The sequence below is a fragment of the Thermobia domestica genome, unplaced genomic scaffold (genome assembly GCF_964235325.1).
Source record: "Thermobia domestica unplaced genomic scaffold, izTheDome1.hap1.1 HAP1_SCAFFOLD_151, whole genome shotgun sequence".
NCBI lineage: Eukaryota > Metazoa > Arthropoda > Insecta > Zygentoma > Lepismatidae > Thermobia > Thermobia domestica.
The window spans coordinates 374,562-401,251 of NW_027655898.1; the positions used below are offsets into that span (position 1 = coordinate 374,562).

Consider the following 26,690-nt stretch of genomic DNA (forward strand, 5'->3'; position numbering starts at 1 on the left):
CGGGACACGACTGGAAGATATGTAACCCGCGTTACGCCATAAATTTTTTGACCGGAACAAATATTGTTGGAAGTCAAAGATGGTTGAGTTTGAGTTTCTGACTCGTCATAAATGGCTCTACCTGACAGTATAATTCTCATAATCATACCTCTTCCTTGAGACCGCTAGTGCAGCTGATAACCGAACTGTCGTTTAACCCGGGAACGGTCGACAGGTGAGCGCAGCGCTCACCCTTTTTTATGTTTTCGTTTCAGAGCCGCCCTAGCGGGGTCACAGACTTGAGGCGCCGTGTAGCTGTCTCTTGATGTGTCTTGTCTGAGAGTCAAGTGTAATCTTTTTATTCTCTTCTGTTGGAGTAGCACTGGCTTTATAAATATGAATATGCGTAATTTGTGAGCGCCACGCTCACCTGTCGACCGACAGCGTGAGTAATTTTTTCGAGATCATGGACAAAAACAAGGAGCAGATTCAACTACGGTTTGCGAAAAACAGAAGAAAACGGTACGATATGCTGTCAAGTGCTAATCTGTGGGAAACACACTGTCAGCATCTTCTGGAAGTATAATGGGTGACATCAGTACAGTGATGAAACATGCAATAGAACAGCGTCTTATTGAAATACCTACTCTATGTATCAAGAGACATAAGTACAGTGCTTACACTAAGATTTTATATCTTTAATTTCATTAGAAATTTCCAACTCAAAATACGAATAGTATGAACATATGAAGAGCATGTACTGAAAACTCGCTCTAATTATGTAAATATTTTTTTAAGAAAATATAATCCTTATGTGATATATGTAATAATGATAATAAGAATATAATTTTATGCGACAATGATAATCAACTAATTGTATTGTTTATGGGATAACAGAAATTGATTTCATTTAAAAAAAACCTTTGATAATAAAAATATATATAACTTTAAGAATAAATGGTAATACGAAATGGTTTTATATAAACGCATCATAATTTTATTTGCGATTTTATTTTAATAATAGTACTAATAATAAATCACAAAATGTCAACATTTAGAAATGTGTTGAAAATAAATCCCGTATAAAGTCATAAACAGCTATAGAAACGATTTTATTGTAAGTGAGCGCCGCGCTCACCTGTCGACCGCTCGCGCCACAAATCAACAGTCGACCGTTCCCGGGTTAACAACTTTTATGTTTTGGTTTAAACTGCACACTGGCAATTCAAAACGTGTTAGTGTAGCAATTCTAGGGCTGAAAGGCAACACAAGGCAAGTTTCGGGTATGTGTGCATCTGTCATGGGATTCTTGGAAAGAAAAATCATTTTACATAGGGTAGGTATGTTCGGAATCGCGGCATGTTCGTGAGAAGAGCTCACAACAATTGAAAAAGGTATTGGAGTAACGAAACTTCACAATACTGTTGAGTTTGTTGACCATATGGTACTAATCTTTGATCGAAGATATATTCGACACAGCAAGAAATCGAATAATGAGTATGAACGAAAATCGTATCCTGGTATTAAAAAAAAGTTACCTCTCTGTAAGCCATTTACTATTTATACTATGACTGGTTATATTGTAGATATGCTGGAACCATATAGTGCAATCACAAATGACGCAGCCATAGTAAAATGTGTTTTTCAAGATCCAAACTGGCCAGCGATTTTCGTGGCACAAGGTGGTATTTATCGGTATTGTGTGAATCGTGACTTTCAAAATACAACTGAATATTTGGAAGAAAGAGGATTTAGTTTTAATGTCTAGGCCGTTCATGGCATTCTGGACAAGTTGGACAAGTATTGTGTTTTGCGTCATCAACTAGACAACAAGTTTATTTATTCCCCAAGTTGGATTGTTATGCCGAATATCTTCTTTTTCCCCATAATACGTTTGGTAATCGCCTTAATTCTGACGATGGCCTCGACGGGAAACTTCAACAAATGGAACGACAGCACATTGAATAAAAAAATAGGGATTAGAAGCAGAAGAGCATGATTGGGACAGATATAGACGGTCTTCCCAGAGAGAGACCTGTATTTTTTATTTTTTATTTATTTTTATTTATTTATTTTTGACAGGTTTCTATTAGCTGTCTCAGACCGTTTCCTACTCGGCTGAAATGATGAACAAGAGTTCCCGCTGTGGCTAAACGTATAGCGTACGCACCTTTGGTGTACGAGACTCGGAGTCGATTCCCGACGGGAGCTCATATAGTTCGGATTCCACGTTGATCAGTAGGTTCACGTCTCATATACCTAGGTAGGTCACATATAGGCGCTGCTGGAAGAGGCGTTAAACTCAAAATCAACTCAACTCATGCAATGATGAATGAAGCAGCATCAATTTCCATTTCCTAAAAGGAAATACGCACACCGTTAAATTCGAGGTACTATCTCGATATATTAGTAGGAAGACATACATGTGTTATATTGATTTTGTTCCAGATACAATAGGATATTAAGGTCTAAAGCCGGGTTATTGTGAATATACCTACGCGCATGGGAATAAAACAGTTTGATGTTGTTCATATGTCTCTGCAAGCATCTATTTCCTTTCACCTCCTGGATACTTTGATAAGATTTTTCGACCTACACAGATTTTAAGCAAAGTATCTCTTGCCAGTTTTGCCACTTCAGTAATAAACGCACATAATGATGAAGATTGAAGGTCCCACATGCCATGTCCTTTATTTTCCTTGTAATGTTTTCTAATACAAGAAAGACATTGGAGAAACATTTTGAATATTTTTGTATTATCATCATCTGATGCTTTATAATATTTTTACGTTATATATGGGTATTATATAGGTATAATCAAAAACGTTGTTTTCTGTAAATCACGATTTAAAATATTTGTATCCTACTAACGTAAGGCAGAATGAAAATCAATGGCACTAGTGTTCTCACGCTGTTTCTGGAAGAGGTACGAAAATGAGAGTTGTATTCCCACATTGAACCATTCATAACGAGTCAGAATCTCAAACTCAACTATCTTTGACTTTTGAAAGTATTCGTTCCGGCCAAAACGCGCGTTGCATATCTTCCAGGAGTGTCTGACTTTGGTTTTCCTCATTTTACACCAAGTTGCCCCGAGGGTATCAAACAGTGGATAAAATATAATATAGGTGGGTTAGTGATGCTTCTATGATGGAAAATAGAAGGTGGTCACTTGAACATAAAGCAAAAATATTTGAATTCAAATATTTTGGACGCGGTTTACGCTAGAAATTTGAAAGGGAAAATACAGTTTTTTTGTTTTGTTTTTGGTGAGGTGCTTCAAAGTATAATCATATTTTGTTCCATCTTCGTAACTTAAGTCGTTTCCGAGATATGAACAATTTTTGATTTACGAATTTTCAGCTATAACTTTGATATTCGAAGAAATTTTAGGTTGATTTTCAGGTCAAACTTATCTTTGGATATGAGGCACCTTTGATATAAATATCACAGCAATCCGTTTAAGGCCACTTTTCACTACCTTATCGGGCTATAACCTTAATAACTGAAAAATTTAATAAAAGCTTTTCAATGAGTGCAAAACTTTGAGATTTGAAAGGTTTTAAAGGCGTTCAAGTAAGAAATATAAAACAGTGATCTAAAATTTTAAACAACAATTTCCAAACAAAGAGATTTAAAATTTTCAAAAGACCTTTGAGTGCGTCTAAAACCTTTCAAATTTGAAACATTTTAAACAAAGATATTCCAACAGAAAATTTCAAGTAGTGATCGAATTTTTCCTTAACTTTCTAAAATTTTTAAATTAAAATTTGTAAGTAATCAACTGATATAATTTCACCAAAAGCAGCTTTCCACCACCAATAGCCTTAATTTATGAATTGTGGCTAAAGTTCAAAGTATCAAATTATTGTTGCACATCAATCATTTTTAATAATGACTTACCAGGTTGCAAAAGATTTTTCATCAATGACTTTACAACCATAAGGTCCAAAAAATTTAAAATCATGAGCAAGACATTTTAAACAAAAGCTTTGAAAATATTTTACAAACATTATAAATTAAAATTTGTAGAAAAATCAGCAAATTAAATTGCAACAAAGATAATTTTCCACTAATGTTCTTAGACTATGAGTTTTGACTAAACCTCGAAATGTGACATGCTTATTGTTGCATACCAATCGTTTATAATAATTCTATCAGGTTTGAAATAATTGTTCATGTATATCAATAGAATTAAGTTACTATCAAGTTTCAAGTACAAAATTTTGAATTTGAAGCAAGATTTCGCTAAAGACAATTAACTTCCCACCAATGGCTATAGACTATGTATAAATCATTATGAATCATAGCAACAAAGCCAAAGGTTCAAAATGTGAGAAATGTTATTGTATATCAATCGCTATAACTCGACGTTTTATTCATTCAACTTCTTCAACGTATAACTCGAAGTTCTGATAGTTCCTTAAGTGGTGTAATATACACGTATATATAGTTACAAGAAATATACAGTGAAACATCTGAATAATGAACATCAATGTAAAATAATAAACTTAAGAATATTGAAAATTCATTGCCACAGAAAAAAAAATGGTTGTCATAGACAATTATGGACAGAAGATACATTACACTAATTCTTTTGTTTGAAATGTAAAATCTAGAAACTAGGCTATTCATAATTGAGAAGAGCGAATAAGTACATCTTCCTCATCTTTGGAAGTAGCATGAAAAATATCATGCAGCTAACAAAACTTAAATAGTTTACAAAATTTTCAGTCCAAAATGTTCATAATTTCTGGTTCATTTCAAATAAAAAATTTCTTCTATTTTAGAAGAAGGGAAGGAACTTAAAATGCTAACTGCATTACCTCGCTGAATTGCTAGACTAATGCGTTGAAATAAAAATTGTGCACTTCTTGGATCTCCTGTCTTCAGATTTAATTTCAATCCGATTTCCTTTAGGAATTCCCTAGCTTTCTTGCTAAAAGCTCCCATGGTTTCTGTAGCAAAGGCAATAAACATATGATCTTCTTTTAATTTGGAATATTTCGTGTGTTTCCGCTTACAGGCAGTCTCAGCAGCATTTCCGGCCTCTTTACATGATGAAGCTAAATGGGAAGGTGCAAATGTGTCTACACAGGTGACGTCCCATACCAGTCGTTGCCCCATTTTCCAAGGGATTAATGTCACTCCATCTGGTCGTTTCCCATCATCTCTGGACATTCCAGATGGTTCTAAAATATTTGGAATATCAATGCTGGCAAGGGCTCGTCTTATTATATTATTCAGCTCTCCATGACGAGAAATTCGACCTCCACTCCTAGAACAGCTTAGTGCATGTAAGACTTTTTCATCAACCTGTTCTTGACATGTACATTTGAAAGTGTAACAGATATTTAAGCCGAGACGTAGAGCGACACAAATTTGAAACGTGTTGTTGTCTAAGAGAGTCCCAATATTTCTTGACGGTGTAGCTTGTAGCCATGCACCAGATTCTTTCCTTTGTAAGGATTTAAAACGGGCAATATCAAATGCATTTTCAGGAACCAATTCTTTATCAATTATTGTTGTTAATATAATTTTATCCCAATGCTGTTGTAAATCCAATACAGCGGGAGTCTCATTATTGTATATACCATTCCATATCTCCAATCCCTCCGCCAGGTGATGAATTTCCACTTTGTCAACTGGAATGTATAATATGTTGGAGACAAGTGGCTTCACTCCAAAACATGAGGACAGGAAAGCTGGAAGGCTTAGATCTGAGACTTTTCTTACACTTAAACCTCCTAAGCGAATTGGTAAGCTTGCTTGAGTCCATTGATCTTCATTCAAAGAATAATTGATGATTGACTGTAATGCATATTTCATACAATTATCAAGCTGAAGTACCTTGGAAGGCATGGACCATGTGGGAGTGGTGCGTAAAAAATAGATCAGTTTTGGTATTCCCAGGCAATTCTTAAGTAGAAAAAAGGCGATATGTGCTGGTAAAGTCTTCAGACGCTGAGTTACTATTTTTAATCTATTTAAATGCTCATCAAAAGTTTCCTCATATCCATCCTCAAGGAGGGGTGATCCTAAGAGAGATAATTCATTTTTAAGTACCGTCCGTATCCCAGGTAACAATTCTTGAAACTGGGATTCAACTTCTTTGCTTGGATTCCCAGACATGAAAAAAAGTTCGCATTTAGACGGATTAACTTCCAGACCAAGTTTTTTAGATTCTTCTATTAGAGTCTTCATGTCTTTGTAAACTGACTGTGGAGAACCACCTAAGCTACCGTCATCTAAGTAGAAGGTATTTAGTTCAGACGATAAAGCGCGAACTATTGGGTGGATGGCCAAACTAAAGAGCATTGGACCAGCTGGATCACCTTGTTGACAGCCAACTTGTGATGGAATCGTTCGTTCACCAAAAAATAAGATTGATGGTTGAGCATAACTTTGCCAAAAGAATGAATATAATTGAGGCAATACTTGTTTCACTTGCTGCAGCATAATATCTCTTTCCACGGAGTTGAAGGCATTTTTGAAATCGATCTTGAGAATTACGTTATTAGAATTCTTATGTGCTTGTATGTAACTGCGGGTGGCATGTATAATAGCTTCATTTCCTTTTCTCGTCGCAAATCCGAGTTGGTGAGGTTGCAAATAAGAGGCGCATTTGGCATACACAGAGGAAACTGCTGTCTTAGATGCTAAACGTCTAATTGTACACCCAACAGCTATGGGTCTAAGTCCTCCATCCTTCTTTCGAAGTGCACATAAATTTGCACCAAAAAAGTATTTACATATTTCAAGATTGACATTTCCACTCAGTATGAGATTTATTAAGTTTGTGATTTGTTCCAGCAGATATGATGCCGTATCACCTGCCGATTTGGAAATAAGATCTTTTAAATGTTGAGGTGACAAACCATCAATCCCTGATGCAGAACCACTAGGGAAACTATAAATAGCTTTTGACACCATTCCACTATCCACTATGATTTTAGGGTCAAGGTCGTTCGGAGGATCGGGTAAATTTAGATTCCTGGAAGGAGCTGGGTGTTTGCTTTTGAGATCGAGAAATGTTTCCTCGTTTATTGGAGCCAAAATATCATCAGAACTTAACAACCTTAGGGCCCCTCTGGTATCAAAGTCAGAAATTTTTGCTTCTATTCTTTTCGCTAAGTTTGGAGTGTGTTTTTTCCCTAGACGAGATGAACAATCTGTTGACACAGTTTCGTTTAAATTGTGCTTAATAATCTGTGTAATGGATTTCGTGCTGCGTTCCTTAGGGATTTTTAGATGGGCAAACGAAAAGGTTAACAAATTTTTCCACGAGAGGAAATCATTTTTATTTACACATGCTTCTATTACAGATGCTAGTTTCTTTGCGACTGCATTTCGGGCCCCTCTTGGAATTCTCTTTATTAGCCATATGGTTGACTTTAATTTTGCAAGTTCTTTAGCAAAATCTTGCGTAGTAACTTGAGATTCTGATATCACATGTTTTCTCGCCTTGTGTATATTCAAGCCCTTCCTGGTTGGAAACCTTTTTAGACACTCGGGGCAAGAAATTTCATCATTTTCCGTTGAAATGGAGATATCTGTTAACGAATTTAATTGATTAATATTGTTTTCCATTTATAAGAATTTTAAAAATATTTCCGTTGCACTAAATTCCATTGTTAGAAGGTTTCGGAGTTATAACGTTCAATAGGCTTATTTCTTTCATTTCTTTATAATAGGATAACCACAAAACCAATTTTGAAACGGATTTCACTACCTTCACCTGGGACACATCATGCACATTCACATACAACTCAAAAACGTCAATCAAAGGCACTTCCTCACTTTCAGACAAAATCCACACAGATAATGTTCTTGGATCTCACATCGATCACAACAATTAATAACATCCTACTACCAATTAATACTACCATTTGGTACTCGGATATGTATATCAATTGGTTTTAATAATTGCTTTAAAGATTTCATACCCTAAATATCGATTTCAAATACAAAATTTGAAGTTAATCACAAACACTCAAATTGCCTCAAAGATAAATTTCTACAATTGACAGACTACAATTCTTAAAGTTCAAAGTGTGACATTGTGAATCAGAGGCAAAGTTCAAGCAATTAGATTGCACCAAGAACCGTATATTATGAGATGCTCCTACGTTTCAAAGTATTAAAATTATATATTAGATCAATATCCTTAATTTGGAATTTTTGTAAATTTTACCCATGAAAGGACATCATTTAGACCATCCAAATTTATTAAAAATATATACTTGAGTACTAGTAAACAATTACATTTTTTTATATTTTTGACAATCTCAAAATTTAATGGTGGGCCAAGTATACTTCTCCCTAAATTTATGAAATGTCTGCTCAGATCATACGTTACAATAAAGCATCATTTTAATGTACATCAAACATAACGTTCAAAATTCCTGGCCCATCTTATTATTTCGGTTTTCCGCTAACCATAAAGTGTTACTATTGACAAGTTTTGCACCCCAAGGAGACAAGCAGTAATAATCAAATGTACAAAAATATATATTCGAGTCCTAGAGGACATTTATGGAATTTTGTTTTTGACAATTCCTGAATTTAAGAGGTAAGTCTATGTACCCTTCCAAAAATTTTAGAGTTATGCTTCAAGGTACATATGTCCTAAAAAGAATGGACACCTATACATAAAACCATAGAATGATAAACCCTCGTCATAAGAAATAAGATAGGTAAAAAACACCAAATTTTAAATTTTTAGCAATTTTTGCTCCTAAAAGGGTACAAGATGGAACACCTGAACCCAAGAGGTACATACCATAGTTCTATACTACCATATCAAACTTTTAATTTTCCTAATTTTCCAAATTTAAGAAGTGTTCCTATGCATCCTTTCTGAAATTTGAGGGATGGGTCAACGTACAAACTTTAAATTCTTTTTCTCACACTTTGGTACTCGGATTTAACTCCCTTGTACTCTGAACACTTCATTTATTTATCTAGTTCGAAGATTTTGAAATAGTAATTTTAGATATGGGAAGAGTGGGTGAATGAAGCAGGTGGGCAAGGTAGTATGCACAGGGCGTTAATGAGCTAGATTAATAAATTATAAGAGGTGAATCCTCACAACAAAATAAGAAGTTCATATTCATGTGTAGGGGAAAAAGTGCATAGTGCAGGGCCACCAAAAAGCATGGAATAATACATCGCAACATGCGTTATATCGAATACGGGGAACCGTAAAGTGGTGGTTCATATCAGGTTAAATGAAGTCATACATATGCCATCCAAAAAATGCATATTTCAGCAATATGCAATGAGTGGGCTATGGCTTGGGCACAGGTCATAAGGAATTTCCCAGATAAGTTTGGAATTATAGGTCAGTTCAAAGCAGACAAAAAGAAAAAAGTATTGACAGCAGTGGACAGAATGTTGGCAGATAGTCGAAATGTTATTGACCACCAGCTTCATGGTTTCAAATCTTCGAAGCAACGCGTACTACTATGTATTTTTTCATAAATTTGGACGGCCATTGTTTGGGAACTATGCACTTTTACCATATACCCTTATAAACTTTCTGTTTTGTTTCGATGTGAGGAATCACCTCTTACTTCTTTAATATCCTGTATATACAAAGAATAATTTCTGGAAAATTAGTAACAAAATAACGAATTCTCCAGTCTGGAATATGCTTTACCACACCACTGGATATCTTATAATTTTGCATCTATTATAACATTAGAAAATCATTTTTTATAATGTTAACTAGTGTTATACATATAGCTTGATTACAATCATTAAGGTAAGTGTGATAAAAGTGAGATTAAATGTAAGTCAATATGGGGTCCGATGGGCCTAATACACACATCAAAATGACGGAATCCCTTTAACAAAATGTAACTTTCTTCGTTAATACTAGATCACCATAGTACAGCACATGTTTGTTGTGGAATTGAGCCACATAATTAATAAATCATTTACAGAGAAAAAGTGTGCCATTTCTCATGCAATGTTGCACTCACGTAGGAATAGTGCAGGAGTTAAATAAGCGTATGCTATTTTGTTCACTTTTCCTTTGTATCCTAAAATTCAAACGTTTTAAGTCCTTAACTAATTGGCAGAACTTCAAATTTATTTACGACTTTCGCTATTTTCTCGCACACTGCCATTTTTATGTGCCATTTGTGATTTCTTCCTGTTTCTATAATTTTAGATTAACTTTTCCAGAATTTGCCCATTTGGCACATGTGATGTTCTGATGCCACATTGAAGGAATTATTTCAATTTAACGATTTTTTATGAAACGATCCGACTCATCCAATATTCAGCAGGAACATGTCGATTCTTACTATTAGGAATTTTTGCCTGGTTTTTATGAAAACGGCTAATTGAAATTTTACATTAATGGAGAGATATCTTTATCAGTGGCGAACAGTGATGACAAATATTATACGATATATTTATACGATTATACGATATTTATTCATTGATATTTCATTGATATTTCGTCAAATTATTTTATTTTTTGTTTTCTTATCCTCTCTCCACCAGTCCTGACAAAGTAATATACGCTTTAGACAGACGGACCTTGCACTACATCCCGTCCATTACCTTACTGAAAAAAAACAATTAAATGCTTCGCAATCTTGCATATAAACTATTGAATTTTAATGGCTAATTAATGATACAAATAAGTACCGATTAACAAAATGAGAGCCACGTTTTGCATAATACTAGTTAAATTTTGAACATGTAGTTCGCGGCTTGTAATGAGAGATTGATCAATGTATTTTCCTTTCAATTTGTTTACTAATATAGTGATATGAAAATTGGTTCGCCACGTATGGCTAAATGCACTAAATACCTGGGTAATATTAAACGTAATTTCGAGTTCTAATTTCCGAACTAACAGACATGCTGCAGGATTTGGAGTACTGTGAGTAGAAAGACTCCGACGTTATTACCATCTGATTACGTAATATTATTAGGAAAATAACAACATTGCTCTACCATTTTAGTTCTGGACCGTTCACATTTAGATATATTAGGTTCGATTCTCTCTGACTTGGAACATCCCACATTTACGTTAGTTATCTAATGGCTAGCACCATATATCCTGTCAGAATAGAGTCTAAGAGTTCTGTATGACACCAAATCATCTTCTTTCTACTCTCCATTAGAAAACTAGTGAAATCATGCGTCTTACCCTCCTCCAGAGATATCACTCCCCCGTCCAATAAAGACGCTAGTCTCTTTGCCTAGATTGAGGATTGGAGTGAGGCGTCGCAGCTGTTGTCTGGATGGAGGACTTAATTTATAAGAAATTGCTACGCTCGTTTTTTAATATTTTTACTGTTCATTGGAGACCCTAAATCATCCTTGCCCCCAGTGGCCAGGATTTCTAACGATATATACAAAAAGAAATTTCTTGCCAAGTAGATTATTTTTTCTTCATCTGATCCCAACGAATCGATATATATATATATATATATATATATATATATATATATATATATATATATATATATATATAGTGCCAATTGATTTCAAAGGAAGAACACGGATCAAATCACCCAGTAGTAGAGACGAAATAATAATAATAATAATAATAATAATAATAATAATAATAATAATAATAATAATAATAATAATATCCAACCTTCTATTCTTGTTAATTTTCCTTACCTTTTTCTGATACTTTTCCGAAGAAACTAAAGTAAATAGTGCATGAAAGGTACGTAGCAACATAAATCTTACTACTAGACATTTTACTAATAACAGCCTACTAACTACATACATAGCAAGTACTTTGTGTAGTAATTTACGAAGTAGAAAGACTTTAGCTAACACTAGAAAAAAATGTCAGTTGCAAATAGTCGCTAGTAATCTTCCTATATCTTGTATCTTACACCAACGAAACTGAATGACAACTCATTTAGAAAATATTACATTCATTTATTCATATACAGTAAACGAAAAAAGTTCGATACTTTTTTAAATTTAAACGATAATCTAACAATTAAAAGTGGTTTCTTTACGTAACTATAATAAATGTAAAATCTAATTTTATATTTTCTTCTAGGTTCAAAGATTTCTTTATCAAGTCCTTACAGACGAGGTTGCTTTAACTGGGATGAAGTTTTTCCCTGTCACCAGGAAGCTTGTCCTTACGGTAAGCCTTCATTCGCTTCTCAACCAGGTGTCCGGCTCCGATTTCAATTAAATTTTGTTTTCTGATAGAAAGCATGTATGCATTATTTGTGATGACAGAAATTTTTGCCTTTCTATTGTTTTATAACTTTTAAGAGTTGTGATGTGATCCCTTACTGCAGATTACTGCAGAGATAACTGCAGAAGTCCCTTACTATCCTTTGTGTAAACGGAGTGTTAATGAAAGAACAATCATGTAGATACATACGGTGTATAACGCCCAGGGGGAAGTCGTATGGTAGGTATGACCTTCACGGCAGCCAACTTGAAATCCACAAGTCTGAATTAAGGTCAATTTAAAAAAAAAATGAAATGAAATCTTTGAGTTTTACGTCCCACGATTATGCCGGTTAGGCTAGAAAATGAAAATGAAATCTTTGAGTTTTACGTCCCACGGTTATGCCGGCTAGGCTAAAGGAGACGGTGATGATGAAGAATGAATGAAACGGTGGAATGAAGAAAGTGGTAGGAAACGGGAGAACCCCGAGAAAACCCACACACACGGTGTTTGTCCACCACAAATTTCACTTGGCGGGGGCTGGGATCGAACCCGTAAACTCTTTAGTCAGTGCAGAAGAAGCCGTGGATCGTGTACAGAGTTGATGACGATGGATTTTGGTGAGTCAGAGTAGGTCACAGCGGATGATGGTTGGTGGTGGGTCACGGTGAGTGGTTGGTCAGTGGGTCGTGGGTCAAGTTTTCATTGACCCACGCCAACTCTGATTACCATCACGGCGTCGAGTGAGTACCGTACCTACACTGAAAGTATCTACACAAATTAGTGCAGTAAATGAAGCTCAAATTTTAATGAAGAAAGGAACAAATTAGTAACAAGCTGAAAATTCGTACAGATGTTGGGAATGATGTTCTAAACAACATACTAAAATTCCCTGAAATTCCGGGTGAGCTTCGCCGCCGTAAGTATCAAATGAGCAATACCCAGATAAAAATAGGAATATCTTCACTATGGTTGAACATAAAGAGATAAACTTAGTGTCGTTTTATAGAACATAGATAACACAATATTTTTATAACGAAACAATTATTCATAAAACGCATACTTTTAAAAATATTTGCTATAAATTCTGAAATTCCGAAAACTACTGTAAAACTGATTTAATATTTTATTGAACTTAAGAAATAATTATTAAGAAATTAAAATTTGATATAGATGTTGGTAAAGATTATTTAAATGACATACTAAAATCCCACAACTTCTTCGTTCGTCATATTGGAAAATGTCCGAATGTCCGAAGTAATTGAAAGAATACTCGTATTTTGTTAAGTGAAATACAAAATCTGGACGCGGCTAAATATTTGAGAAACTGTAAATGCAGTCGATCCAAACTCAATTGGGATCAATGTGTGTGGGAAAGCGAAACATTAAGGCGTGTTAAAGGTTGTCATCCGCCATCTTGATGACCGTCATCTTAAAATCAACATGTTTATTTTAAATGGCAACTTGGTCGTGTGACATATTAAGCAACATCCTCGTCCAAAGAGAAACCTAACGATAAGATTATTTTTTCAAACCCTGCAACAGTTTTGAAGTTCTGAATATATTTAGGATATGTTATGTGTGAAATACTGTGAAATGTGCTGTGTGAAGTTTCGAATTCAAGGATAAAGTAGGCGCAGTGGCTCAGTAGTAGAGCGTTTACCTCCGGTATTTAGGGTCCCTGGTTCGATCCCAGCTCGCGCTGTGTGGACATTGTGGACAAACACTGTGCTCGTGGGTTTTCTCGGGCTTCTCCCGTTTCCTCCCACTTTCTTCATTTCTCTCATCATCACCGACTCCTTTAGCCTAATCGACATAAACGTGGGACGTAAAACTTAACGATTTCAATTTCATTCTCTTTTTAAGGATAAAGTAAAAATACACTCTTTGTAACATCTCACATTACGTATTCTTTAATATCCAGGAAAAGAGAGAGCTAGCACATACGACAAATACACATGACATGTTCAACATGCTCCTCGTTCTGTTCTATGCACATCCTTAACCGTGCGACCCAGTGTTTGTGCACTCTGCGAAGCATAGTTGGTGATATTTGTTCACAAGCCGTAATGATTCTCCTTTTCAGGTAGCCAATGTCATTAATTTTACACTGCTAAAAATAGCTTTAAACTGTCCCCAAAGATAGAAATCCAACGGAGTTAATTCGGGGAACTCAAGTGGTCTATACCAATCTGTCCAGCAACTGGGGAGTGTTCATTGAGCCACCGATTACATTACAACCATAATGCAGCGGTGCCATATCTTGTTGTCAATTTTGATGAAATCATCCTTTCTCGTTCAACAAAAGTGACAAAACAGTGTTTTCAAGGATATCTTCATATAGTGCACCATCCAAGGTCCCATCAATAAAAAGAGGTCAAAGAGGTCCCATCAATAAAAGCAGGTCCAATAAGTTTTTCACTCCATATTTCACACCACACCATTACCTTACCTGCATCTTGCATCTTTGATGCATCTATCTAGTTATGATTTGTATTAGCCCAGTACCGGACATTTTGGTTGTTAATCTCACTTGTTACATAGAAATTTGCCCCATCATTAAAAACAATGTTATGAGGAAATTCTGGGTCACGAGCCATCTGGGCCAACGCCTACTCACAAAACTCCGTTGGTCTATCAGAATCATCCTCTGACAGTTTTTGTTTCAACTGTAATTTTTAAGAGTGCCACTTTTCGCTTTTTAATACTCTTTGAACACTTTTAACACTAACATTATATTCACTTGATAAACGTCGCACACTCTCCATAGGACTTTTTACCAATTCACCCAACACAGCTGCTGATGTGTCTGGATCTGTTGCATTTCGTGGTCGTCCTGATCCAGGTAAATCATCAACATTTCCCTTTGCCCTAAATTTGCGGATTAGTTTTCGTACAGCACTGTCTGTCACCAGCTCGCGATGAAGATGTCGCTGTTATTATTGCTGAACTACGTTCTCCAGCCGAAAGGATAATTTCGATTCTTTCCTTTCGAGTTAGCATCCTGTTCTACCTACAAGTAAAAAGTAACGAGACAGTCGGTTATCGTCTATACAATGTTCCACACATAACAAAATTAAGTCTAAATGATAACATAATCTATCCTAAACCCATTCAAAACTTGAAAACCGATGCAAATTTTTTTAAAAAAATACCGTAGGATTTCTCGGTACTGGGAAAAATGTTCGACACTGGACTAAACAAATCTTAGTGAGATAGATACATCAAAGATGCAAGATGAAGGTAATGGTGAGGTGTGGAATATGGGGCGAAAAACTCATTGGAGTTGTTTTCATTGATCGGACCTATTTGACCTGTTTTTAATGATGGGACTTAGGATGCTGCACTACATGAAGATATGCTTGAAAACACTGTTATGCCACTTTTGTTGAAAGAGGAAAGGTGATTTCATCAATATTGACAACAAGATACGGCACCGCCGCATTATGGTTGTAATGTAATCGATGGCTCAATGAACACTCTCCCAGTTGCTGTATAGATTGGTATGGACCACTTGAGTGATCAACAAGGTCCTCCGAATTGACTCCATTGGATTTCTATCTTTGGGGACACTTTAAAGTTATTTTTAGCAGTGTAAAATTAATGACATTGGCTACCTGAAAGAAGAATCATTACGGTCTGTGAACAAATATCACTAACCATGCTTTGAAGAGTGCACAAACACTGGGTTGCACGGTTAGGGATGTGCGTAGAATAGGACATGCCAAATATGTCATGTGATTGTAATTGTCTTATTTGTGTTAACTCTCTCTCTCTCTTCTAGGTTATTAAGGAATACGTAGTGTGAGATGTTACAAAGCTTGTTTTTTACTTTACCTTTATCCTTAAATTTGAAACTACTAATATCCTTCCTTTTACAACGAATATCCTTCGTACAGCAGATTTCACAACATTTTACACATAACATATCCTAAATCTATTCACAACTTTAAAACCGTTGCAGGATTTGGAAAAATAGCCTTACCGCTGGGTTTCTCTTTGGACAAGGATGTTGTTTAATATGTCACACGACCACGTTACCATTTAAAATAAACAAGTTGATTCAAAGATGGTGGTCACCAAGATGACAACAGTTAATACGCCACAATGTTTCGCCTCTCCCATCAACATTGATCCCAATTGAGTTTGGATTGAATACATTTACAGTTTCTCAAATATTTAGCCCGGTCCAGATTTTGTATTTCACTTAACAAAATATTATCTTTCAATTACTTAGGACATTCGGACATTTTTAAATATGGCGAACGAAGAAGTTGTGGGATTTTAGTATGTCATTTAAATAATCTTTACCAAAATCTATGTCAAATTTTAATTTGTTAAGAATTACTTCGTAAGTTTACAACGATATTGTATCAATGAATTACTTTAATTTTTATCTTGTAGTTATTTTGGGCAACGGTGCTTAAAAGTACACAATATGTTGTGAAGAATAAGAAAAAAAGAATATATAATATATTTATGTCAATATAAGATAGATATTCACGTAATGGTAGTTACAGTAACAAGATAGATTTATGTTTAAAAGTTGCCATGACAACTAAAAATAAATATTATTAATGGAGATTGGGAATAAAAGATTTTGGTGAAGTGTATTAGATGTGTCTAATTTCCAGGTTATGCAATTGCTAGTTCTTGTGGTGCCTGATAGTGGTGACTTATCCTATTATTCGAATTGTGGGCAATATATGTAACATAAAGATAACAAAATGAACAATAAATAAGATACATATTATTTTAGGTGGTGTTTTCTGCCCAGGAACCTTGAGATTTGTGTGAAGTAAAGTAAGCAAACTCATAACTAACCGTCAACACGGAGTACACTTTATTAAGAAGTAAAAGGCAAATTTATAAAAATATTAAAATGGATTTACCCAGAGTCGAAAGTAATAATGATGAAGTTAGTGATGTTGAAACACCAGGATCGGATACATCAATGAATGTGGCTGACCTTATAAAACAGCTAAATCAATCCTTGTCACAGCAAATGAATACTGAATTTGAGCGATTGACACAGCAAACACAACAGATGGATACTAGTTTTCAGCAAATGGATAGCAAATTTGAACAAATTACCCAGCAAATGAATACTAAATTTGAGCAACTGGCACAGCAAACACAACAGATGGATACTAGATTTCATAAAAAGGATTGCAAATTTAAATAAATTACGCAGCAAATGAACATTAAACTAGAACGAACAGACTGTAGGATGGAACAAATTTTACACAGATTTACAATTGTACAAAGTTCGGTGGAAGTGGTTGAGACACAAGTTAGTGAGTATAACAACCAAATTAAAGTATTACACGAAGAAATAAACATATATTAAGGAAAAGATTGTTAATATAAATGATAATCCTCATCAGATCACCAATAGCGACCATAGAGCAAATGAACCCAGATTAGCTTTAGAAGAAAGTAACACTAATGATATACTGGAAAACTGTAATGAGAGGGATGATAGTGCTTCTAGCACCGGGAAAGAAGAAACAAGACGGTATTCATCACATCGCCGGAAAACCAGATACGTAAAGTCTAATCATTTGAAACAGTCTCATAATCATAATCATTTCAGATTTAGTGAAATAAGATCTTTAACGAAATTTAATGGAAGGTCAGAAGACATGCCTGCAAGTGTATTTTTTAGAAAAGTTCGAAGAAGAATGCGATTTAATTGGGGTAGACCGATCCAAATTTCTTAAGATTTTACCACACGTTTTGCTACCACCGTGCTCTCTTTGGTTCAAAGTGATCAGGGGGAGTTTACGCAATTATTTAGATTTTAAGAACGCACTGCTTCCCAATTTTGAAAATGATTTTATGTTGGCAAACCGAGACGCTTTGGTTAGAAACAGACGGTATGATCCCAAAATTGATAAGAATCTTACTGATTTTATGATTTCCGTATATAATGAGTTGAAATTAATTAATCCATACAAACAGGAATCACGAATCATAGCATCAATTCGGATATTGTTACCTTTTAGGTTACAACAAATATTGATTTCTGCACAATGCATTAACGTTAATCATTTAATTATGATAGCACAAAATTTTGAAAAACAATCAATGGTGCAAAGTAACACTAATCGAAACCAAACTAATAACAACCGAAGCCAAGCCAATCATATTCCAATCTGCAATATCAATGTGCGTGAAAAATGTACATCTAATTTTTCTTGAAATGGATTTCGTAACAATTTCATAGGTGGCAGAAATTCTCAAAATAGAAACCAAAGATCTGGAGGAATCCATAATATACAGAACGGTACTCAAGATTGTGCTACTCAATGCAACCTAACCGAATCATTTTGTAATGGCAATTTAAACTAGATGTGGCTGACGTGGAACGGGTTAAAGCCACATCAGAAACTTATTCGCAAGTTTTTCTGTATATAAAACTAACCTTAAGACTTTGGATTTTAGTGATAATTACCAATATACTCCCATTAGTAATTGTCATTGGATGTTTGATGATAAGATAGAAGACGTATGTACACCCGATAATGATTTTGTTTTCTTGAAAACATTTAATACAGCCAGAATACATGTAAAAATTAATGATATTCCCCTTCAAGCTTTGATTGATACTGGAGCCATCGTATCACTATCATATTCCCTTTGACGTGAACTTACAAAAGACTGTTCCAACACTAGATTGCAGAAAATAGATAATTTAATTTTGGTTGATTACACAGGAAAACATAAGAAAGGTATATTCCATTTTGGTTATTAATGAACTAAATGAAAATATACTGATAGGTCTAGATTTTCTCACGCAATTACGTGCAGTTTTAGATTTTGAAAATAAAACATACTCAATACATACCCTTTACGACAAAATTGTCCAAAATTTAATTCCTGTTAGTGACAACTTTGCGTGCCAGTATCAACCATTTATAAATAATGTTCTTAATGTAAGTGAATGCAATAGTAAAGAAAAAGATATTATAGATTACGGAAGTGAAAATCCCACTCCAGACAACAGTGATCATTCATTTCATAAGTGTGTGGATGAAATTATAAACATCGTAAAGAATACTGATGAAAATTTTGTAGTACAATTCAGGGATATTCTCTATAAACATAGAAAATATTTTCACAGAGATCGGGATGTAAAAATTTCGTGAACGATATTCAAGTCGATACAGAAAACCCAATTATCGCAAAGCCCTACATTATACCTTATAGATTTAGGGAGAATCTAAGAAAACAAATTAAAGAGATTTTGCAAGACGGGATAATAAGTCCTTCACAGAGTGTTCATTTAAACCAATTGCAGGTAGTGCCTAATAAGGCCGGTAAAGGACTGAGAATAGTATTAGATCTAAGAAAATTGAATAAACACATAAAATTACAAGTAAGGTACCCTCCGGTGGAAGAAATCCTTAGTTCATTACAAGGAAATACCATATTGGGAAATCTGGATCTCGTGATGGCGTATAATCAGATCTTGTTAGGAAAAAGTTCAAGACTCTATAGAGCTTTTTTCGTTTGAAGGGCAGTTATATGAACATAATCGAGTGATTTTTGGTTTAGTTAATGGTAGTGCTGCCTTAGCATAATGTTTAAATAAAGTGATATTACAAGATCTTTGGCAAATGTGATTTTCTATACTGATGATATTTTAATTGTGGAGAAAACTCCTAAAGTGATATTACAAGATCTTTGGCAAATGTGATTTTCTATACTGATGATATTTTAATTGTGTGGAAAAGTCCTAAAGACTATTTGGAAAACTTGGATTTGGTTTTGGAACGTTTGGAAAAAAACCGGCTTAATCGTTAATAGAGAAAAATCCAAAATTTTCAGGGAGTCCATTAAATTTGGGGTTATTCGATAGACGCTCAAGGAATGTGTTTTAGTGAATCCGAGATACAAGCTATAAGAAATTTGCCCGCTCCCACTAACTTAAAAGAAACACGTCAAGTTCTGGGATTGTATAACTGGTTTAGAAAATCAATACCTCGATTTGCAGAAATTGCCCAACCTCTATTCTCTATAATAAAAAGGGAATCCCGTGGAAATGGGGTACTTTACAAGAAAATAGTTTTAACAAATTAAAAAATGTATTATGGAAGATATTCGTTTAAATCATCCTAGATATGATCGTCCTTTTTATGTGCAGTGTGATTGTTCGTTATCAGGAATTTCCAACATATTATGGCAACATAATCCTACTAGAGTTGAACCAGCTGTTATTCACTGTGTTAGTCGAAAACTGAAGAACGCAGAAAATGGATATACGTCGACAGAAACCGAATTACTTGCTGTACGTTTTGCACTTCAAAAGTTCACTCCATACATCAGTGGCTGCCATTTCATAGTCCTAACAGATCATAATTCTTTGTGTCTTATTAAGATAGTACAGGGATACAATAGTCGTTCGTTAAGATGGTCTTTAGAGCTTCAATCTTTCGATTTCGAAGTACAACACGTTAAAGGAGTCAATAACCTCCCAGTGGATACCTTATCTAGGTTGTTTCCGGATGACAATAATGGAATATTGTCCATAAACGTTTTTAAAATCTTACAAGATGAAATAGCTAAGATATCCATAGAGGAATTGAAAGAGCAACAAAGGAAGTATGAGTGTTATGCGATAATCATACATCATTTAACATCTTGCCCTAAGGACTGTGATTGTCCTCGCAATTGGGATACAATGTATCAAGTGTCTAACGACGTATTATTGATTAAAGACTTCAAATATAAAAACAGAAAGAAAATTTGTATTCACCGATATTAGTGCCTCGTATATTAAAAGCGTATTGTTATGATTTTGGCCATTTCGGATATTTGGAGGTGTACTTATTAATTAGTAAATCCTTTAATTGGAAATCACTACGAACACAGATCAAAAGCTATATCAATGATTGTGAGGAATGTATGAAAATTAAACATAACTATCAAGCTATATATAAACCGATGATGTCAATCCTGCCTGAAAGATCTCATTCCTTTATTTCTGTGGATTTATATGGACCTCTTCCTCGAGCATCTACAGGTGAAACATTTTTCTTTACCGTTATGGATTTCTTTACGAGATATCTAGTCGCATATCCTCTACGAAGAGCAACTTCGTCTGCAATTGTTCATCGAATTTTGAATGTATATATAGCTCATTGTGGCCCAATTGAGAATATCCTCTGTGATAATGGTGGACAGTTTTGCAGCAATGTATTTATCCGTGCGATGAATAATACCTACGTTAAAGTGAATTTTGTTACATCGTATCACCCAAGTAGTTCTGTTGTTGAAAACGTGCATCGAAATCTCGGTATGCTATTTAGACTCTGTTGTCGAAACAAATACACTGACTGGATTAGATATGTTACAAACATCACCTACTTTTTAAATTATTCAGTTTCGGATACCTTGGGTATCGCTCCGGCAAATATTCACAATGGGACAGACTCTATAATACCAATAGAGTAACATTTTAATATTAAACTTAATGAAGATGATGAAATGGATTATTCGCATCTTGTTACTATGGTACATCTTGTAGCATTTAGTACATTAGTGAAACATTAATAAATATCTCGACTGATCCAATTTATAATACCATATACCCGCTGGTTCGGAATTGAAATAGCATCTCAATTTAAAAAAAATCTCCTAGGTAATCAACCTGAACTTCATCAAAAGAATTTAAAAAAATATATTGACTTGGTTTATTCGAAGCGTCACTTTTCAGTATCGCAATTACTATATGGCTTGAGGAAAATAATTTAAAAAAACAACAAAAACCAAAAAGTAATCGCGAGTGACTCTGAACCAGTGAAAAATTTACAGTAGCAGCGTACCTGAAAACCTCCCAAAAATAAAAAATGAAAGGCAAATAGTTAATATTATAGCACTCCACTCTCTCTCGTTCATACAATATAAAAAACTGGTTGGTGAATGCAAAACATAGGAATTAAACAGATAAATTAAATTTTTGGGACAGTTTTAATTAGCTTCAAACATTTTTAGATTTAAGTTACAATATACAATTAAATGTAGCCAAACAATAACAATAGCTAACAATTACTAATCTTTCAACGATATATATAGTATCAGGAGTGAAAATCATTGTATTTAAATCAGTTTAATTGGGACTATAAAACCAAACATTTAATGACCAATAGAGAAATTATAAGCTTGAATTGCGAACACCTTTTCTTTGTTACAAATTTATTAAATTTAAATGTAATCGATGTGGAGAAATTTGGCTCAAAAGATTCAGTGTATACTTTAAGATTTTTTTTAACGTGTGCATTCAACACCCAGTGACTATTTCTACTGTTTCTAAGTAATAGAAAAAAATAAATTAAGTACTTACCACTTCACATTTGGAAAATTAGAAACAGAAAGGAAAGAATTTTTTTTACCCCAAAGGCTCTAATCATCTGCTGGGTCTACAATCTAAGACCTTTTCTTTCTTCTACTATAGTGCAACCCGATTTAGCAATAAATTTAATTATTTCAGTGCTTATTAATTTTAAAACGCTCTGTATAATCTTACTATGTAAATTTTACAGTTAAGTAATTTCCTTTAATAAGTCTAAATTTAACGTAATTTCTACCTCAATTCGATCAAACTGGTACTGTAATTTATTTCCCTACTCCTCTTGAAGCTCCCTATATAGTCTCGTTAAATTTATTCAATTAGATTTTACCATTTATTAAATTAGTTTTGACCTCTTTAACCACTACTCCTAGCGAAAACTACCTAATTCAATTTACACCCACTAACGTGTTTAGGCACTCTTCTACGTACTAGCACTACCATTCCACTACGTAGTTTAATTCCAATTTTTAAAAACTTAGAAGTAGAAAAGTCGTTTAGAGATTACTTAATCTTTACAAGCTCACTTTTTTAAAAAACAAAATCTAATTTTTTTAAATCTCACTTTTATAAATTAATCTCACTATTAATTGTTAACTTTGTTAATTTCTAGCAACAAGACGGTATAAGAGGAGTCCTAACTTAACTTTGATTAAATTGAGACAGCCTACATAGCCTAACAATTTTGCAGTATCAAACTGAAACAAACTGACGTTAAGTTACTTCTTCATACATTTTTTAAAAAGAAAAAAAAACACTCCACAATCACTACATTAGTTCACGGTATTTTATATTTTTCTACTGACAAGGAAAGAGAAAATGTAATACGAATTTCCCGACTTTAACCAAACACTGCTGCATGTACGTAATCTTCCACTTGTTCCCCGTATCGCCTTCAAACCAAGTGACGAGGCATAGCTAGCACGAGGCAACCGAAGCCACAAAAAGGGGGCGTGTCACTCACTATCTCGTCTTCCCGTGCTACGTCATTCAAACACACAGCTAACGAAAAGAAAAGGTGTTTCGCTTACAACTTCAAGCCTTTACAGAAATAAGAGCGAAAGAAAGAAAAACAAAACGAATTCCTTCATACATATTACAATTCTTTTTTTAAAAAAATACTTTAATCAATTTCTTTCTCTGCTTTTTTTAAACAGTAAATTTACTTCACAACACCACAATTAAATATATATATATCATAAAAATAAAGTAGCGTATTGGAAATCGCTACAAACACCACTGCCCCGAAAAATATAAAAAATACTACACGGAATTTTTTATATTTCAAATTTGCATATTGGAACAATTGAAAAGTTTTTCATTAGTTAGAACATTTTTAAATTCATTATTTGACATTTTATTTCAATTGTCTTTTCGGCCATTAAGTCCTCCTCGAGAAACATTTCACAACTATATAACAAACCATTTAAAATTATTCCACTTTTAGATCTTCAGGCGAATTAGTAGTATTCTTCGTTCATCCTCCATGGATATGAATCAATGCCAAGCAAAGTAACATGTCTGAAATTTGGAATTCTATTGGTAGAAGTCAATATCTGGTCAGGATTTCTAATCTTCATAGCATAGGTAAAGAAACAGCTGTTTACATCAATTTTAGTACATCAACAGATTTTCCTATAATTATACAAAAACAGATTTATAATACAAATAATTACAAACAACTAATGATTAGCACCAATGAAAATGATTTATGAAAGTTGAGGAGATTATGGATATGAATGAATTGAAAAATTTAACATTTCTAACAATTCTACGTACTAATTCTAAATCTAATATCTAACCTAACAATCTAACTTAATCTAAATTAATCTCTATTCTATAATTATCACTAATTACGTTGATGTTGTTTTGAAGGTTGAACTGCAATGAGTAAAATATTGAATCAGTTGTTCAGGCTTAACCTAGAATTCAATTTCTACGTGGAAAGAATTTCTTAACATCGGTAACATGACTACGTTTAACCTTTGATGGATTTGCTTACATCTTCTAACACCAAAGAATTTGGAGTCAGAAACTTGACTATTTTAAACGGACCAACCCATTGGTACATTAACGATTTGGTAACTTTATCTTTCAACAAAGGCTTCTCATGATTTTTCACTAATACAAGGTTTCCAACGTCCAAATTTACTTCTCTTCTAGTTTGTTCAAACAATTTCCTCCTTTTCTCCCAGCTTTTTACCATATTTTCCAAGGCATTTTTCCACACTTCCTCTGAAGTTTCTCCACAAATATCAATCTCCATAACTTTCCATTTAATTTCCAAGGGGCTATTAACAATTCTTCCCAAAAATAATTCTGAAGGTACTGCACGCATACCTTCATGTTCACACATATTAAGGTTAAATTGAAGATCTCGTATTACACTACTCCACTGGTTTTGCCGTTCAGCGAAATACGATTTCATGGAGAATTTTAGCGTTTTGATGTAACGTTCCGCTACATTCGCCTCTGGGTGGTAAGGGCTAAGTTTAATGTGACGAATTCCCAAACTATACAAAAATTTTTGAAAGTAATCGGACGTAAAAACGGATGCATTATCACTTGACAGGGATTCAATGAATCCATAACGTGTGAATAAATCATATAATTTATCACTAAGTATCTTAGATGACAAATTTCTCAGCCTTTCGAGCATACAAAACCTACTACAATTGTCGATCACTATTAACAAATAAGAAAATCCATTGGAAGCCGGAAGAGGTCCTAAGCAGTCCACCATCCAGTTCGAATTAATCCTAGTAACGACACTTGAACCAAGACGACCCATTTTCTTGGAATTCGATGGTTTAGATTTCTGACACTCTGGACAAGATTTCACGTACTCCTTGACATAATCTACTATCCCAGTCCATGTAAATCGTTTCATAATCTTCTGTATCGTCTTGTATATCCCAGAATGCCCTCCTGTGAGATACTGAAGGTGATAGTACTCCACTAGGTTCCTTTGAAGGTCCTTTGGATCAATGATCTTCCACTCATTCCTTTTGGCTTTAGTTTTCTTCAACAAGAATCCACTTCTAATTTGAATATCCGCAATATTCTCACCTCCTTCGATGCTATTAATGTAATCGCTTAGCTCAGGGTCCTTACACTGCAACTCAGTCAAAGGTTCACTCAAGAATGGTAGTTTCCAAAGGTTAACTAGAACGAAATCTTTCCTCTCGGATTTTTCTTGAAGTTTTGGTTCAACTTCAAAATTGAAACTATCATATTGTCTAGACAGAAAGTCAGCGACCTTATTTTCGTTTGTTTTTAGATGGTGGATCTTAAAAGAAAATTGAGACAAATGTTCTATTAAAGACCCATATTTTAGCAACCTTTTGGAATTATTGATTATCCAACTCAAGGCTTTATTGTCTGTATAAAGGTCAAACTCTTTAAACAGATAATGTTTAAATCGGACAATGGTTTTTACTAAGCTTAAAAACTCAAGCTCATATATAGAACGATGTCTATCAGCTTCACTTAATCTCTTAGAAAAAAATCCAACTGGACGAAGTTCATTGCTATCATCTCTTTGAGAAATTACCCCTCCTAATCCTCGACTTGAGGCATCAACATGGATCACGAACCGTTTATTAAGATCTGGAACCTTTAGAACTAACTCTTCTGCAAAAAGTCTTGATTTCTTCGAAGGCAAACTGCTGGGCTTCACCCCACACAAACTTCTTTTTAGTTGACCTCAATTCTGAAATAGGAGCAGCTACTTCCTGAAACCCAGGAACGAAACGAGAGTAGAAAGTTAAAATTCCACAAAAACGCTGAACTCCTCTACGAGTCTTCGGTACTGGTAAATTTAGAATGGCTTCAATCCTTTTGGGGTCCATAATAATGTTCTCACCATCTACAATAAATCCAAGATATTTAATTCTTTTTCGAAAAAAGAAGGATTTCTCTGGCGAGAGCGTGAGACCATTTTCCCTAAGGCGATCAAGCACCAAAGTTATAGCTTTCATATGCTCTTCTTTCGTGCGATTTGCTATTAAAATGTCATCAAAATAAATAAATATACCATGGTCTTCTAAATCTCCAAGGACATCTTTCATACAACGAGCCAGAATACTTGACCCAAGCTTTATACCTGCAGGCAATTTCTTATATTGATAAGTTTCAATGGGTGTGACAATAGTAGTCAAGTCCCTGCTCTGTTTTTCAACCTCA

At 34.4% G+C, this 26,690-nt stretch overlaps 1 protein-coding gene across 1 annotated transcript in view; it reads left to right on the forward strand.

Annotated features, from left to right (window-relative positions):
* Nucleotides 1-16,863, forward strand: part of LOC145676404 (gustatory receptor for sugar taste 64f-like) — a 43,083-nt gene extending 26,220 nt beyond the window's left edge. The window contains exons 8-9 of the mRNA XM_081747260.1: nucleotides 12,026-12,115; nucleotides 16,786-16,863. Coding sequence (XP_081603386.1) covers nucleotides 12,026-12,115; nucleotides 16,786-16,863 — 168 coding nt within the window. The remainder of the gene's footprint in view (nucleotides 1-12,025; nucleotides 12,116-16,785) is intronic.
* The last annotated feature ends 9,827 nt before the right edge of the window (nucleotides 16,864-26,690 follow it).